This window comes from Hippoglossus stenolepis, chromosome 5 (assembly GCF_022539355.2).
Source record: "Hippoglossus stenolepis isolate QCI-W04-F060 chromosome 5, HSTE1.2, whole genome shotgun sequence".
Lineage (NCBI taxonomy): Eukaryota > Metazoa > Chordata > Actinopteri > Pleuronectiformes > Pleuronectidae > Hippoglossus > Hippoglossus stenolepis.
In genome coordinates this window covers 13,081,036-13,098,819 of record NC_061487.1, presented here as the reverse complement: position 1 = coordinate 13,098,819, position 17,784 = coordinate 13,081,036, and the positions used below count along the sequence as shown (strand labels likewise).

At 40.5% G+C, this 17,784-nt stretch overlaps 1 protein-coding gene across 1 annotated transcript; it reads right to left on the bottom strand.

The window, feature by feature from the left end:
• Positions 1-289: 289 nt before the first annotated feature.
• Positions 290-17,549, bottom strand: LOC118109680 (disintegrin and metalloproteinase domain-containing protein 10). Its single transcript, XM_035156989.2, has 16 exons — positions 17,334-17,549; positions 13,525-13,675; positions 12,034-12,152; positions 11,700-11,858; positions 11,081-11,181; positions 9,395-9,544; positions 8,318-8,410; positions 8,043-8,226; positions 7,599-7,762; positions 7,301-7,484; positions 5,969-6,119; positions 5,686-5,869; positions 5,470-5,578; positions 5,141-5,361; positions 4,906-5,032; positions 290-3,539 (listed from the first exon to the last, which is right to left on the bottom strand). Exons 1-16 carry the CDS (start codon positions 17,398-17,400, stop codon positions 3,349-3,351), a joined length of 2,355 nt encoding a protein of 784 aa, XP_035012880.1. The 5' UTR covers positions 17,401-17,549; the 3' UTR covers positions 290-3,348.
• Between the last annotated feature and the right edge of the window lie 235 nt (positions 17,550-17,784).

Here is a 17,784-nt window from a genome sequence, read left to right as displayed (position 1 = left end):
TATTCATGAGTATTTTCATATCATTAAAGTTGGGGAATTGCAACATACACATATTTCAGTCAAAGAAATAGTACAAAAATAATAACAACAAAAAGCATCTGCACAATCTGATCTCTGCAGAGTGAATTTATTTTTATTTCAGACACCTGAACATTCGCCTTGATACTCAAGTGTGCAGATGCTTTTCCAATATAATTGGTCACACACTCTCAGCTACAGCAGCACTGACTATGACTCGGCGGGTGGTGTTTATTAGAGGAATGAATTACAAAAACAACGGACAAAATCATTGCAGGAGAAATATTTGAACTTTTAATCCCAATTTGTTCCAAAAACACTGAAATCCAACACGTCCCGTCTGTGAAAATGTCCACATCTTCAAAAGCTCACACCAGTTTGTAACACAAGCTGCTGTTAATTCATGTTCATGTGTTAAATCAGACCTCAGAACACACGACTAAAACTGCACCAAACAAACAATGAAAACCAAAGACTGCACACTTTACAGACAGTAAACAGGGGTCTATTTTATTTTTGAATGAGTCTTTTAATTAATGCATTTCAAGTACTCCAAAAATTACATCTCTTTGCACAATACAATTTGAAATTTTTTTTTTTTTTTAGTAAAAATGTTCAAAGTGAACAAAAATTTCCGATACTGTATAAAACACAGTGAACATTAAAATCAGACAGTAGTATTACTTTTTAATCTTGTGTTCTTTCGGCCTACATCACCTACCACATTTCAACTCAATTTGGACATTTTCAGTGCACGTTTATCTAAAAACTTTACCAAGACTACGAAATTAAAAAGAAAAAGTAAATTTACAGGCATTATTTCTTCTGCTCGTCTACCCAAACCATGCCACAGGATAACGAAGACAAAAATGAGAATGTAACATTGACTCCATCACACTGAATTTGTTTTTACCATTGATGACGGTGGAGAAAAAGTATCATCGTAAGCAAACCAGTTCAACTAGCACATAGAAAGAACATAAATAACTTAGAGGAGAGGAAAGTTTGTCACATATGAACATCTTTGAACAATTTACTCTGGAATTAGAATACAAAAAATGAAACTGATGTATCAAAATGTCGTTTTTCATCTTCAAATGAAATCCAAATTTTCCCGAAGTACTGTACAAGTTTTACACGTAGGGTTTTCTAGGCCCAATGGGCGCGGCGCAGCCTAGACGGTGAAATTTAAAAAGAGCTCCATTTTGTACAGACGTTAAGAGTTGTAGCAACAGCCGACCTGCCTGATTCACCTGCCATGTGAAATGAATGAAACGGTGAGACACAGTATTTTCATGTCCCCTTCAGAGCACGCGTATGATTACTACGACCATCAGGACCGTGGTGATCGATGTTATTTCAGATTCGCAGTGCACGCATTGAAAAATAATAATAATGACGCCAAGTCCGAGCAGAAATTTGCTGAATGTATAATGCAAAGCCCTGCATTTGAATGCTTGTGCAAATCCACACGCCAAATTATTTTTGGTGTGTAAAACATTTGCATCATAAATAAATCACAAGATTCTGCATAATAGATCATGACCAGATTTATCACATCCTCTCCACTGGTTTCAGAAGCTTTCCCGGCTCCACTTCCTGCACCGAGAGGAAGAAGAAAACACATTCTCCCACAGAAACAATTACATCTTCTTCATTTCTTCCGCTTAAAGTGTCTCCAGAAACCTTAACAGATGCTTCCTGTGCGCAAAAATCAGCTTTTATAAAGTTTTATGGCACGCTGATGTAAACTCACATTAGGGCCTGCGCTCACGGGCTCGTAATGGGACTCAGTCCATGACGCGATGTGACCAGGAAAAACTACAGGTGAGTTTTTAAAAGAAAACAAAAACATAACAGCTGCTCGTCTCCTGTGAAACTAGTGAACACACAGAGGAATGTGTTAGTGAATAATGTGACAACACTGCTGCGATACACGGCTCCTTCCACTTTGTTTTAAGACTAACATTAATATTTGTCAAAGTAAATAGTGTTGAGTGACATACAAACATTACAGACCTTGGTCAATTAATAGTCACATTTAATAAATGTGTCTGCATGCCCACATTGAAAAGTTCTTAGATTCGCTATCTTGAAGAATAATAGAATGTTTTCATCTTACATTTTTTTTTTTGTACATCCACACCGGAGTCATTTTTCAATTTACTTCCACACCCACGTAAGCTAACTCTGAAACATGATACACTCTCATTTCTAAACTAAGCAGTCTTCATTTTCCCTTGTTTCTATAGCTGAACAGGTAGAATCTTCTTTAGCTTCATTTAGTGGTTATTCGTTCTTCTTCATCAAAAACAGTAAAGACAATAAAAAGGTGTACCTTCCCTTTCTGTTCCCGTGATTCCAAACCTCATCTAGCTTGTTATGCGACATGAGAAAAATGTGGTGTTAGCAAGACAGTTAAAAAAAAAAAAAGATGGAGAAAAGGGGACCTTAAACGAACAAGGCCTGGAATGGGGGATATGGTGACCTTGTTGTTCAAATCTGAAACTTCGCAATCGAAACGTGAGAGAGATCCACCTGACTGGACGACGCCGGAGAGAACTAGACGGCCTCAAATCCTCAGCAGCGGCATCCAAGGAACTCCTCACAACCATCAATCCTTCATTCATGTGTTAAAGAGTCCTGAGAGCACTAACCAAAACAATAAAAAGGAAAAAAAAAGTGAAGAATTACACATTTACAGTAGAAGAAATAGTTTGTTTTCACTTATGATACACTAAATATGTACAGTCACATGCAGAAGACTGTCTGCACAAGAGACCGGAGCCTGTGTCTTTTGCCGTTTGACATGTGTAAATCACAAAAAGTGCCGCGAATCCTCTCTGAGTGTCTCTCATTTCTGGCTTGAGTGTCAAAATAAAAGCACAGAACAATTTACCAGCAGCCACGGGTGTGTCACTCAAAAAGACGTTGCAATAGAACGGAAAAAAGAAATGAAAAAAATAAAAAATAAAAATAAAACACGTCACAGAATGTACTAAAGCTACACATTATTCCTTAACTCCTTGGCACTCCTTCAAAAAAAAGAAAGAAAGAAAAAGAAAAAACGTGGAGATGCTAGATCGCACTGCATTGGAAATGGCTGATGGTCGAGTCAACTCCACAAAGAGCCAATTGAGTTGCTAGATAGTGTTTTCTCTTTTCCACGTGTCCGTTTTGTCTGTAGATGGAGGATATGGTGGTGACTAACAACCATGTCAGGCTTTTCTTTGGATGGAGTGACGCTTTTGTTTCCCACTGTAGGCACAAGGAGGAGCCAAGGCATTGGGGGAGGTGTGTGGGTGGGGTGGGGTGGGGGGGGGCGGTGTCTCAGCGTCTCATCTGGCCCATCTGATAGTTCTCTCTGGGCTGACGGTGGTGCCTCTGGGGCTGCGCCTGTCGCTGTGGCTGCCTCTGTGGCGGCCGCTGGGCCCCGTGCCCGGCGTGCTGGTGGGCGTGCTGAGACTGGTGCTGCACCTGGGAGTTAGCTTGCTGCTGCGCTCGCCGCCTCTTCAAAGTGCCTGTCGGGAGAAAGGATTCTCGGTGAGCTTGTTGAAAGACAGACTATACGATCTACAGCAATAAAAAAAATAACAATCTTTGTGTATCATTCTTCTTTCAAGAAACTTTAGATCTTTACACCATTGTATCCACAGCGAATGGAGGAATTTGTGACTTGTAAAGGTTACATATGTGGTGCGAGGACTTCTACTATAGAAAAACTACAGAAATACATTGCTGAAATTTGCAGGCTTTGATTGCAAACTTGATTTTGATAACAAATCTGCCTTTAGCCTGTACAAACACATCAAATTAGGTTTCTTCTTTGGGAAACGTTTGCCCCAATTGATATCAAGTATAACAGCCGGGCTGCAGTACATGCGTGAGTTAGCGGGTGTTTGTCGCAGGACGTCTTGCTTTTCATTTTGGTGAGTGTGAGTCTTGATAATCTCTCACCACAGTTTCAATGTCTATATCTGTTGAATATGTCACCAACATAAATACCATTGATTATTACTGACCAAAGGCTTCTTAAACATTTTTCTGTCCCAACAAAATGTAGAGTAAACAAGTACAAGTGGGGTAGGCCGGCTGTGGGGGATGTTAGTGGTTGTCCTCTAACCAGGTCAGTGGTTCGATCCCAGTCTTCCCCATCTGCATGCCGAAGTGTCCTTGGGCAAGATACTGAACCCTGAATTGCCCCTCATAGATGCTAAAGGTGCTGCCCATAGATGCACTGTATGAATGTGTGTGTGAATGGGTGAATGGCAAGAAACTCTACTGTAAAGTTCTTTGAGTGGTCATCAAGACTAGAAAAGCCCTATATAAATACAGACTATTACCATTACAATGATATCATGTTAGAAATCCTATTATCTATGGGCATTTTCATCAGCAAACCTTTTGTAAAACATATAATGCAGCAGTTCCGCAGCAGACGCGCTCCTGTGTGGACAACAGATTTGCGCAAGACAACAGATCAGCGACGTCACTTGCTGCACAAGCACCCAGTGTGACACTGGATATTTTCTCTAAGTTGTGACCTTTTTAATACTTGAGCTTAATCCACAGCAATATCAATAGTGTCTATATGCACAATAACAGTTTTAAATATTAAATACATGAATGACTTTTATCTCAGTATTTTGCACTAGATCATAACCTGGCGGCTTTAAGTATGTGTATTTTTGCACAATCTTTCTATTTGCTGAGATATCTTAACAGTCTAATCAGATTTCTTTTTTAATATATGAAAAACTAAAACTTTGCTCAGTATAGTGCTGTGGCAAGTGATGACAAATAAGGACTCATAAAGCTCATTACTCAGTCGTTGAGCCTGTTTCCCTCAGACGAGACAAAACGTTCTTTGTGAACCTCTGAACTCACCTGGAAGTGGTTTGGGAGGGGGGAGTTTGGGGTTACTGCTCGGTGTGTGCACACTGCAGATCTTAATAAATCCAGCCATGAGCATGATGAGGGCAATGCCCATCAACAACACTGCCCACCAATGAGCCTGGAGAAGAGAAGGAACGAAGTCAAACACAAATCGATACAAAAACACTTCACATAATAATAATAACTAATAACTGATCAGAATCCTAATCAAGAGGTCAACACATACCACAATCCACTCTGCAATGTTCTCATAGAGCTCAGGGTTGAAGATGGCCTTCTTTAGCCTGGCGAGCGGCCCGTCTGCATCCACCAGACGACATTTCATGAAGACGTCACAGTAACCCTTGAAGTCGTTGCAAGGCGAGCCGGCTGGAAGGGTGGTCACTTTCTTATTGAAGAAACGAGCCAGTTTTTCCGATCCGGTGCTGCTGCACGTGTTAGGATTCACTAGGGAGAGACATCGCAGACAGTCAAAACGATTTGAATGACAAAGACCTAATCTAAAGCAGAAGCAAAAAATAGTTATGAAGCTGACAAAAAGGGTAAGTGACTCACTCTTCTCCATGCAGCACACGTGGCAGAGCTCCGTTTCGTCCTTGCCATCTTGGCTGGCACAGGTGCACGCCTCGAGCCCATACTTTTCACAGATGGAACCGGAGCAGCCCTGTCGGGGAGGAGCGTGAGGACAGGTGAGATCAGGCAATGGCTGCTTTGAATGTGACATCGCTATGACAACCACTTCGTTCGAGTGTAAAGCCTCTGGCTACTGACCCCGTTGAGGCAGACTTGTGTCTCTCCGTGGCAGGCGGTGAAGTTGGCTTTGGGCTCGGACGTGGGGCACTGAGGACTGACTCCGTTGCACATGCCCTGGTGAGCACACTCTGACTCCTCTCTGCACTTGTCGTTACGACCCTTGTAAGAGCACTCTTGCGTACAACAAGGACCTTGGCTGGGACTGGTGGGAGAGAGACAAGTGTTGAGTCGTGAGGGGTCACAAATAAACTTCCCTACGAAACATCATTAAAATTCTGACAGAAATAGCATCCAGGTCTACCTGCAAACTTTGTTCGGCTTTTTTTTGCACTTCTTGTTGTCGGCCTGGTTGGCATCGTAGCAGCACTGGTCCTTGCACTGATCACTGTAGCCGCAGTCACACTCCTCTCCTGGCTCCACCAGACCGTTACCACAGATGGGCTGACCAGACTCTGTTTAGAGAAGGAAGAATAAACACTAAGCCTGGGCCGCAAAAACTTTGTTTACAACTTTTACTTTCTGCACAGAGACAAACTATTTATTACAAAGGCCAAACCAAAGGAAAATTGTTGCAAAAGAAAACGTTGCTGCAGTAAAAGGGAAATAAAATCAGTTTTTTTGGGCTCTGGGAGTAATTTAAGGCTCCTCTCTGTGTCTATCTTTCGCGTTCCATGCGGCCAAACAAATTAACTGAACGCACCCCGCCAACTCCTCCGGCTCCCCATACATTGTCTAAGTTTATAAATTCTATCGTTTTTGCCCAGTCTGAGTTTAAAATGTAATATTTTCCATCATCAGCCAAGAATTATTTGCTTGAGACTACATGTACAGAACTAACCAGGTGTGCCACTCCAATGAAATCACATTACATGTCATTTAGCTGACGCTTTTTTCTCAAAAGCCATTAGTGCTTTCAAGGACACTACAGGATGAATGTCTAAAAAAACATGGGGACACTTCAGCCCCATGTTTTTATGTTGCTGTTTGAAAGTTGAATTAAGTGACACACAAAAAAAGATAGGAAGAAATTAACGACCAATGTGGATGTTTTGGGGGATGATGCAGATTGCGATATTTTAGAGTAAAACAGGCTCCGTATTTTACAGTTGAATTTAACAAAAAAATGTATGTAAAATGTAAACAATCTTTTCTGCATCATTTATTCTGTAAGATAAAAGGTTTCATATCGACAAACATAAACTTTGATATGGCTATGATGGATGGGAAAAGAGCATATCGGCCAAAATCATTGGTCGGGTTCTAGAAAGCTTAAATATATTTAACTGTGATTAAACCTCGACCTCTCCCCCTTTACTGTTTATCTACTATTGTATTTATTTGTAATCTATGTTGTTGTTTTTCTGTGGGGCCAAAGACAATTTATCGCATTGTGGACAGTAAAATTGAACCTAACCTAACACAATCTCCCAAATACTACTTGTGAAAAAATTATACTAATGCCAATATTGATTTTCAAAGCCAACACAAGGTGCTTTCTGAGTTACATTGATTTAATCTTCAGACTTCATGTGGTTAAAAACCTCCCACACTAATTAGAAGGATGGAGAATCTGAAACAAATCTCAGTAGAGACAGTTTAATTGAAAGTAAAAAAAAAAGAAGGTAAAACGTACCGACAAAGCAGTTGCTTCTCTTTTTATCCAGCACCTGGCTGATGTTGCGAACGCTACAGATGGAGAACTTATTGTTGTTGAGCTTGTCTCCTGATGTGGCTCTTGCATACATGATATAATTGCCCTTCTCCTTCTTGTCTTGGCTCTTGGATTCCCCTGGGGTACACTCAGATCCAGAGTCGTGCTGAGAGTTAAGAAAGGAAAAAAAAATATCAGAGGTTAAAAGAGCAAAGGATTAAATGTACAAGCCCCTAATAAATCTCACTGTGTATAAATGTGGAACATCTGCGTAACTCACCGGGGAGCCAAAGTTGTGTCCTACTTCATGCGCAAAAGTGATATGGGAGACTTTGGGAGGTACGTGGGAGGCATAGTTCTGTACAGTGATTATACCAGTGTTGAGAGATTTCTTTTTTCCATCCGAGTAGAGCTTGCTTTTTTCACAGATGCCTCCAGAGCTCCCTGAGAAGCAAAAGCACAGGTTGGAACAAACCTTCCAAACCACAGCTACAAAAATTCAGGATTTTGTTCATTAGAGAGAAAAATCTGTTTTTTGTCAGGGCAATTATTCATTATTCTCCCATATAAGCAAGGTTTGGTGATAATGTGCCTACAACCCAGTACAATGAATGTGATGTATTATATAAAGGATAAAAGGTTTGAGGTTTTATTCATATCTTGCTTGAAAACGGAACAGATTTTTACAGTCGCAGATCAATGATGATACACTGTCTCCCAGTACCTGAGGGGGCTCCCACCCAGGCCAGGCCCAGCACTCCGTCATCAAAGTCTCTGTCGGTGAAAACATAAGCGAGGCAGTAGTCGTCATGGTTCTGCTCAGAGTTGAGCTCCAGGAACTTCTCCACTCCGATGTTGGAAAAGCGGAATGGGTTGGACCTGTCCCTATCGACATTGGTGGTGTTTATCTGTGAAGGACGATGAGGACAAGGTCAGAGGAAAGGCAGTGACCGTATGAAAAATATAAACTTTAGATCAGTTTATCAATACTTCACTTACCCTGATCCTTTTCACCATGAAGCTGATGTTGCGGATGCCCATAAAGTCCGTGCCCTGGTAAATGGCATCAATGGCCTTGACGTGACTGGAGATCTGAAATTGAAAAGGTTTCACAAAACTTTTTTAAAAAAAAAGCTTTGACTGTGATTCTAAACGGAGAATAAAAAACAAATCACACGTCTCACTGTCGGATGCAGTCTGTGATGTGTGCGAACTTACTATGAAAGAACGCCAAATGTACAGTAAGTGTGTAAAGAGCTAAGTAAACAAGCTTTCACTGTATTCTGTGCAGCATCGGTGGATTAACTAATATTATCAAAACTATCCACTCATTAATTCTGCTGCTTATCCTTTCAGGGCCACAGGGGTACTGGAGTCAATCCCAGCTGACATTGTGCTAGAGGCGAGGTACACTGCCAATTAACGTAACCTTTGGACTGTGGGGGGAAGCCTGAGTACATACAGAGAACTCACACAACACACTCCTCCACACCACTCCACAAGGAAAGGCCCTCACCAAATCAGGGATGGAACATATGCATATGAGAAATAATGTGAATTTGTTTTGAATTTTAGAGGAATAGTTTGACAGTTTGATAAATACTGTTATTGGCTTTCGTGCCGTGTGTTCAGTGAGGAGGTTGATACCAATCTCTTACTGTAAAAATAATGGTTCTACCAGCAGGTGGTTAGCTTTGCTTAGCATAAAGAAAAGAAACTGTACTTTGTATCCAACTGTATCTAAAAAAGAAATTTAGCATCTCTAAAAAAACTGAAAATATGTTAACCTCTAACTGTAACTCTGTGAACATTTGCTATTTGGCCAAGGCTGTGAAATTAAATTCCAGACAGGAAGCACGGAAACCCTGATGTTAACTCTCGTGTGATTTATTTTTTCAAGGTTGTTAAGTGTTATGACTAACCACTGGCGGAGGTGTTATTATTCTGATACTACGGTAGCCAATTTTTGATTATTAAAAACCTGCCCCTGAGGATGATATTCTTTCATACTCGCTTTGTAGATCTCATTTCTACAGCCCCGCAGGACTCAAGTGATTGGCACGGACTGTGTGTTACCTGAGCAATGACAGCCTCTCTGGTCTTGTAGTACTTGAAGAAGAGGTGGTCGGTCTGAATGAAAAGCTGGCAGGTGTTTTTCTCAGCCTGCGCCATCCTCCTCTTCCTCAGCAGTACAGGTTCGTTAAAACCCGTCTCAGTGTGGAGCTCCTGGTGTGAGCAGAACCGGAAAGCAGGAAACAGACAGTTAAATAAAACATATATATAACATTTTCCACCAAACAGTGGCTAAATAAATAATGACTGGTATTTTTAGGCTGTGGTTTTTAGCTGCAGTATGTTCATAGGCTGCAACTGTGCTGAGGAACATGTACTTTTCATGTCACACGAGGAGAGCGGGGAAATAAGAAGGAATAATAAGGCCGAAAGCAAACTTGCCTTCCATTTAAATGAAAGATATGTATTTTTACTTTTGGGGAAATGTCTCTTTTATAAACTCAAAGTGACAACTGGAGAGTGCTTCTCTTGTGATGTGTGCAGCTTTAAGAAGCTCCAGTTTGTGTCTCTCCTGTATTACCATTACAGTAATATACTACAGAGTCAAGCATCTGATAGTAAAAATAAATAACCAGTGATAAAAATAAAATACTTGCACTTATCTGAGGGGTTGTGATCAGAAAAAATATATAAACAGCGTTCAAAAAAAGACTCCAGCTACGCAGTTCATGAAAAGAACATTAAGTTATAAAACATTTTAAGAAACAGCAGCACGTCTCAATAATATTAACAAAAGCACTTTTACTTTTGGTTTATGCGATAGAAATTGAACATAGACATGGACAGGTATATTTGCTTGGATTAGAAAAAGAGGAACAACTTGAAAAAAGGCTTAAAAATCTTTTTTAGTTCGCAGTCTGAGGATTCTGAAAATACCTTCAGAAAGTGTCGCGTGTTGTTAAAAGGCCTTTCTGGGTTTTCAAAGATTGCTGCGGAGTTATTTTCCAGAAAATTGGATGCTTAGCTCTGTGACTTTAAAGTAATGATAATGGTGAGCATGGGAGGCATAGTAGTTTGTGGGATGAGAAGTAACAGCTGCTCTTAAATGAAAAATACAATGTGAAATTTCTCTCGAGATGAATGGCTGATCAGAATAAATTATAATTTAGATTTTTATACTATGTAATTTCACAATTTACAAAGAACACATTACACAAAACCTCTTATATTGGAGTATTAGGTGAATACATACACATACAATACACCAGAAATACACAGCAGCAGGTCATTAGATTTTTACTAAAAATTAATTCTGAACAAAATATCGCTGCTACAACACACGTGTTGATTATGTGTCTATGCGTTTGTTGAGAAAATATTATTATTATAAGTGTTAACTGTGACTCGAGTCACTATTTGTTTTGACTGAGTTTGAATGTACAATATTTCCATGTGAATTCTTTGATTAAAATGAAACCAGGAGTTAATGTGTGCAGCCCCACTTTAGATTGAGAAAGTAAAAAACATTCAGCAAAGATCGACTCTTTTCCTGCTGTTCAGATGAGCTACTCATTTATCATGTTGACAACCACTAATTAAGTAGAGATTGGCTATTCCCACCAGTCAATGTAAACTCAAATTACACAGAGACACTAAAAAAAGTCTATGGGTATCTCTGGAGCCGGGTAACTAAAAGAAATGTTGTTCTTTAACTGTGAGGGTTAATTGTGGTGTGTGGTGAAGTTTCACCTTAGGTGGCTCATCTATGGCAGATGTTTGGTACTTCTTCATCCTCTCAAAGACTGAGCTATCAGCACAGCCTCCTTCTGGGCCGTACTTGTGCGGGTAGTCTGAGTGAGAGAGGCAGACACAACACTATGAGGATTATGGGAGACAATGTTAGCTACTTAACCCCCTGAGTCACTCTATTTCTGGCACTATTTATGATCAGCTAATGGATGTACTTACACGCCACTTGAGCCTAGCTTTGCCGTGTTAGCTGTTACTTTCTTGTCTCCCTCATTAGCGATTCTATTCACATTTCTGTTTAATTTGCCCCTCAGCCACAAACTATATGTACACAGATGATTTGAAATTACAGGGTGCCAGTGTAGTGAAGTGTCTTTGGTGCTCACTAGCAGTACCAACATTGTAAAGACTGTGTAAATGAGCTAGCAGCCCAAGAGAAAGATCGTATTACTCATCTAATGAGCACCTCAGGTATCTTTACTCCCTGGGAGGGGATTTATACCAGTCAGCCTCCATCAGCTCCACGGCTCCAACCCCGCACTTTCCCGACCACACATTTATATATGCGTGCATTCAGACTGTCATACCATTTCTGTGACTGAACTTGCTTGAAACTTACGTATGTCGTCTTCGTGGTAAATGACAGAGTGGAAAGGCACATCTTTGCCCTCCAAGTATCTCTCTGCAGGCTCCACGTAGTAGTTGCCCTGGTAGCTCTGAATGAAGCCCTCGAACTTACCATCCACAATGGAGCCATGAGTCAGGGTACCTTTCTCTCCTGGCAATCAAAATAACAAAAGGTATAGGCGTTTATTACCCAAGATCATAGCATAAACAAAAACATTTACAAAAATTCTATATAAAACAAAAGGCCTAGGACTGAATTGATGCTTTGCACTTTGCTTTTACATTAATAAACACATTAAAACAAGGGGGTGTAAAGGAAGCCTCACCGTAGATTTCTCCAGTGTAGATATGAGACGTATCATAAGGAATCTCTTCTCCTGAAACATCTACCTTTAAATCTTGGGAAAACAAGGTGGTGTCCCTCTGCATCCGTAAATTAAAATGCCTAAAATCAAAGACATAAAAATATACAATATGGTAAAACTGTTTCTTTGATGTCCAAAAACTGTCTCTTGATTTATTCATGCCATATTCATATTCATCAGTGTGAGTCTATGGATTTGGTTGTGGATCTGAATTTGGCTTCACTTTGGGGGGTAAGCAATATTTCGCAAGTAAAAAGGAATTGAAAAAAGTGAGGAAAAGGGTGAAAGCAAGGGCATGGTTTGGTATCTAAGCTCTTTTCCAAGCGGAAGGGGAAACTAGTCTTTATCTTTTAGGAAAGGGAAGAGAAAATAAGGACATGTTGAAACAATGCAGTTTTTTGTTGATCGGACATATGACAGGGAAACAAAGATGTTATAGTAAACCTTGGGTTTCATGTTACACCTACACAGTGCCATCATTGTGTGCTTGTGTTGTGTGCAAATTGTTGTTGTGTAGGTCAGTGCACAGTCCCTACATTAACTGCAAGAAAACAGAGGGCTTTAGATCTGCAAAATATGCTGAAACTTAACATGATGACTAGACACATAAATCTTGCCCTTATATGTGAGCAGTAGCTATTGAGTCACAGATGTTTTGTTGTGACTGAGTCTCAGGGTGAAAATGCAAGGTACACAAAGAAAGCGGCAAAATAACAGCTATTTCAGCCATATTTAGACATTTTGTTCAAATCAGGCAAAGAATAGCGCAGCAAAGAATTGGGGTTGCATGTCTAGCTTTTTCACAAAGTCAAAGGGAAAAGGAGCTGACACACTTTTCAAAAGGAAGAGATATCTTCTGTGCCTGTTCGCTCAGCTCTTATCGTTGTCTTCCCTATTAAGCACCATCGGAGTTTAGGAACAGCAGGCTCTTCTACGGGCAGAGTGATAAACAGCCTCTGCCAAGATCCTAGCCAGATGGTCTTGACTTTGTCATGGAGAGAGTGGGCACTTTCTATCAAACAACACCACCTCTTCAAAAGGCTGGACGAGGAACCATGATAAGGACTTCATGAGTCCATCCAGCCATCCACTACTATAGCTTGAGGGAACCTCAACCTGATTTTTTTTTTTAGCTCTAATTGAGTAACTGCTGTAGAAACTACAAAGAAAATATTTTTAAATCCACCGTCACCACAGAGTCAAAGCGATGCTCCTGACCAGGTCTATGATTTTATAAAACAGGAGTAAATGTAAAAAAAATGTAATCACTCCACAGATCTCTGCTACAGCTAACCTCCATCTTTAATCATAAAGCATGTAGATTTATGGGATGAGCAATGCAAAGTAAACAGACAGGTAAACAAGGAGATAGAAGAGGATACATCAAAATAGACAGAGATGCTGTTAAATTTCCCTTTAGGTTAATATCTGCAAAAAACAATCTTGACAAACCTTCCATGGGCATGGAAATCTAAATGAAGGAACTTGTCTTCGTGAGTGAGCGCCCTCTTGGCCCTCTGATGCTTGCTGTGCACAAGCTCTGTGTCGTACGACAGGCCTTCATAGTGACGGATGTACTTGTTCAGGGGGTTTCTGTAGTGTCCTGTTTGAAAAGAACAAAGGGACTCCTGTTAACAACAAGAAGCAAGGACAATTCAAGGCTAATAAACTCTTGTGAATTACACACTAATCCAAAATCTCAGAAATGGATAGATCTTTCTGGCCCTGCTCAGACCTGGTATTAACATCCGGCCTGAGAGACCCGATACCAAAGGGACAGCTCTAAGTTTGTCTGTTCACACCTGGAATCAAAATCCTTCCTGAAAGTGTCTCCTGTGACTGCTTGTGATTGGATTCCACTTCCCCACTCTGTATGGAAATAAACATGCACATCCTTTCTGTTCACAAACCCCAAATGATGCTGTTTTTATCCAGTCTGACTATAGAGATGAGGCCACCTTCAATATGTGTGTGTGTGTGTGTGTGTGTGTGTGTGTGTGTGTGTGTGTGTGTGTGTGTGTAAGAGAGAAAGTGGAGTCAAGCGGAGTCGAGTCGATCAATGCAATAATCACAGCTTTACAAAATTGAAATGTAGAAAAAGTAAAATAAAATAGAAAATATGAAATATGTGGCAGTCAGTGCTGATATTATAGTGTGTAGTGTAGGTTTTTTAAATTAAATTAATTTCTAAACAGACAGGGCTTCTTCACCTGTAAAAAATTTGAATATCTCCCGGTACGAGAGTTAACCCGGACAGCTTATTTACCAAACTACAAAAGGCATCAAAGAAAAAGAAATCACAAACAATCAATTCGGTTAATTCAATTGAATTAGTCAATCAAGTTAACAATCAAATCAAATCAAATAGGTGTGATTACTAAACAGACAAAGAACTCATATTCACCAAAATATCCAGTAATCAATAGCAAACAAATTCATTTCCAAATAAGAACAATTAACCGTCCATTAAATAAACATATGAAAGGAGTTTCCATTAAGAGTTCATGGTGAGTACAGTCAGAGTTCAGATGAAGTGTGAGATTGTGGGTGTGGGGAGAATGTTCAGGGAAAAAAACAGTTTGTATATAATATTCCATTTAGTTCATAATTCGATTTGTAAAGAGGGATGTGTGTGTGTGGTTGTGGGAGAGGGGAGTTAGGGCCCAATGAAAAGGTAAAGTGAAGGAAATGTGTGTTTTTGTTGGAGGTCCTTTAATCTCCTGATAGAGGGAAGATGAGGGGAGAATTTTCTAGAATTTTCTTTTAGTGGTCACTAATTATTCAGTGTATTAGGAAAACACTGAACATTTTTCAAATACTTTTGGTTCATTATGAAGCTGTAGCTGGTCCTTCAATGTGGCCCACATCACATTTGCGTCCACACTGCTTAAAGAATGTGGACCACATTAAGAGGTTGTCTGAGTGATTGGATCCTGAATACATTCTCAATGTTCCTCGGGTGCCTTCACACCTGTACGTAGAGGTGTCCACTTGTGATCAGATCCCTCAGGATGGATCTTTATACCAGGTCTGATCGAAGACTCATTTGTTCTATGATTTGAATTAATATACTGTACATAATCAATAGTAATAATCATAATAATGTGTGTACATGTTACTAGGATGTCATCGCAAAAATATACACAATACATGACCAAATGTCAGGGATAAAACACTAACGTTCAAGTCCAGAGGTTTATAACAGGCTTGGTACAACAATGTGTCTCTCACATCTGCTAATCTCGGCAGATCACAGTTAAATCAGAATCCTTTTATTGGCCAAGTATATTTTCACATACAGGAAATTGACTTGGTGTGGTTGGTGCATCGGACATATAGTTATAGCAATAATTTTATTTGAATCTTCAAAGTATGCTTTGTTTTAGAGTAATTAACTGAGGCATGGTACATGTTAGGATAATTGAGGTGCTCAAAAAATGGATGATCTGACAGATATTTGACAGGCAGGATTAGAGAGATGGAAACTGACAGCAAACCAGCATGGTCTGTGTTTTAAAATTCAGCTAAATCTGTTTAAGTCAAATGCATGCCAGTTTTGGAGCTGCACTAAACAACTGCCCCCGGCGTCGCAGCATCATTATTTCGCCACCAGAGGAGTGGGTGGCGAGCTCGAAGGAGAGAGATTCTCCAGCACCTCCACCCATTTCACCAACTGCTTCACAAGCCTTCTGGCAAACTCCACCGGCCATTAAAGCCCTTCTGAAAGTTACTTATACTTAGATCTTTGCCCCATAGCATAAAAGCCAAAAGAAAGTATTTTCAGTAAAACCAGTTTATGTAATTAGTACTCTCTGACAGGTAATTATGTCTGACTACTGAGCCATAAATTACAGCATTCAAAGACCATCTGACAAAGATGGGTGAGTAGACCAAGCTTCAGCTTCTTCTCCAGTCATGTGCATTATGAAATATTTAGGTGCTAACATTGAATTTTTCATTGAGGTGACTATGAGAAGTAAAGGCCATGACTATTCAGAAGTATCTTAATTCCCCAGGGCCTACATCAGATCAAACCATAAACACTGAGCTAGAATTACTGAGTCTTACGCTTCTGCCATCATACGAAACCATCAGAAATACTTACAAACCTACAAAACCCAGCAAAGTTATATAATAACTTGGTTAATATAATATATCCCATATAATGTCTTTACCTACACGAGATTGATCAAATGTTAGATAACTAATAGCTTCTATTAACAGTTTGACAATGGCTCAAATTTAGGGTGAAAAATTAACATATTACACATTACTGGGTGACATTTATGTTATGATGGTGGCTATCGATTAAGGTATGATTGATTTGCTATGGGATTTGTGAAAGGAAAGGTAATCAAACGGGATGTCATGTGTATCTATGTTATTTATATGACATGGGAAGGTAAGACAAGACCTTTCTTCCTTCCTGCTCCTTTTTTCGTTGAGGGTGTGTAAACAAGTATATAGGTCTAGTTTTGTTTTGGGATTACACTGAAATGACTGAAATAAACTAAACTAAATGGTGAATATGGACACTGCTGAGTGACTGACACATCATTGTGTATAACAGTAACAGAGCTCATTTTATTCAATTCATTGCACTAGATTTAACACCAATATGCAGGTTGTATAGTGTGATAGGTACAACAGTTCAATTCCTATAAAACAGGATCATTTACATTATCTCTGTTTAGATAACACTGCGGCTAACAGTGTAAGCCCGTAGCCAACAACACTGACCAGCAGCTAAACAGACACTACAAGTATGCCTCTAAACATATAAACTCATTACAGGTAACGTGTTAGCTGCAGCCCAGCTCAGGTAACACAGTGTCGGGGGCTAAATGGGCTGTTTCTCGCAATATTGTCAACGTTAGCGGCTAAAGCGCTAGCTAGCACAAAGCTAACTGTCCGCTAGCCGAGTCGGCATCTCCATCTTCTCACAACAATGGCTGTCGGCGCTGTCCGCACGATAACAACAAAACCGAGGCCAAGCCCGACTGTAAAAACCGTGACAACACGCGCAGACAACCCGGCGACGTCGCTTTATTTCAGCGAACTGCGCGGATCCGGCTCGGCTCCTGCGCTGCGCCCGGTTCGTTCGCTGGAAGTGAGAAAAGGGCGCAGTTCTGTTGACAACACGCAGGCCGCGCTGAGCCCTCCCGAAGCTAACGGCGGCTACACCAGCCCTTTCTGCTCCTCTCTGCCGAACCGAGGCAGCGCGGCGCCCCGGACCTTCTCCCCGGACACGTCTCACTCACCTTGGGTGTAGTTCAGTAAGCAGGCGCAGAGGCAAACTTTGAGAAGAAGCATGTCTGATAAATCCATTGTTAGAGCATTGATGCCGTCCTCACTTTATTGTCCTACTTAGGGAGGCGCAGACGCCCTGTGTGTTTATTGCAGCTTCCTCTCATCGCCTCCCTCTCTCTCCCTCTCTCTCTCCCTCTCCCTCTCTCTCTCTCTTTCTCTCTCTCTCCTACGCTCTGACGTCACACGCACAGCAACCTGGCATCCCTTCCCCCAAACGCGTCCACGACCCAGGCCTGCAAACCAGGATGTAACGTAACGAAAAGTAATGTAAAGTAAAGGAATGTATGTGTCTTCTCCCATCCTTACAGACACTTTCAAAATGAGGAAATCAAACTGATTTCTTAAAGGTCCAGGGTGTAAGATTTAGGGGAAAGGGATCTATTGGCAGAAATAGAATATAAA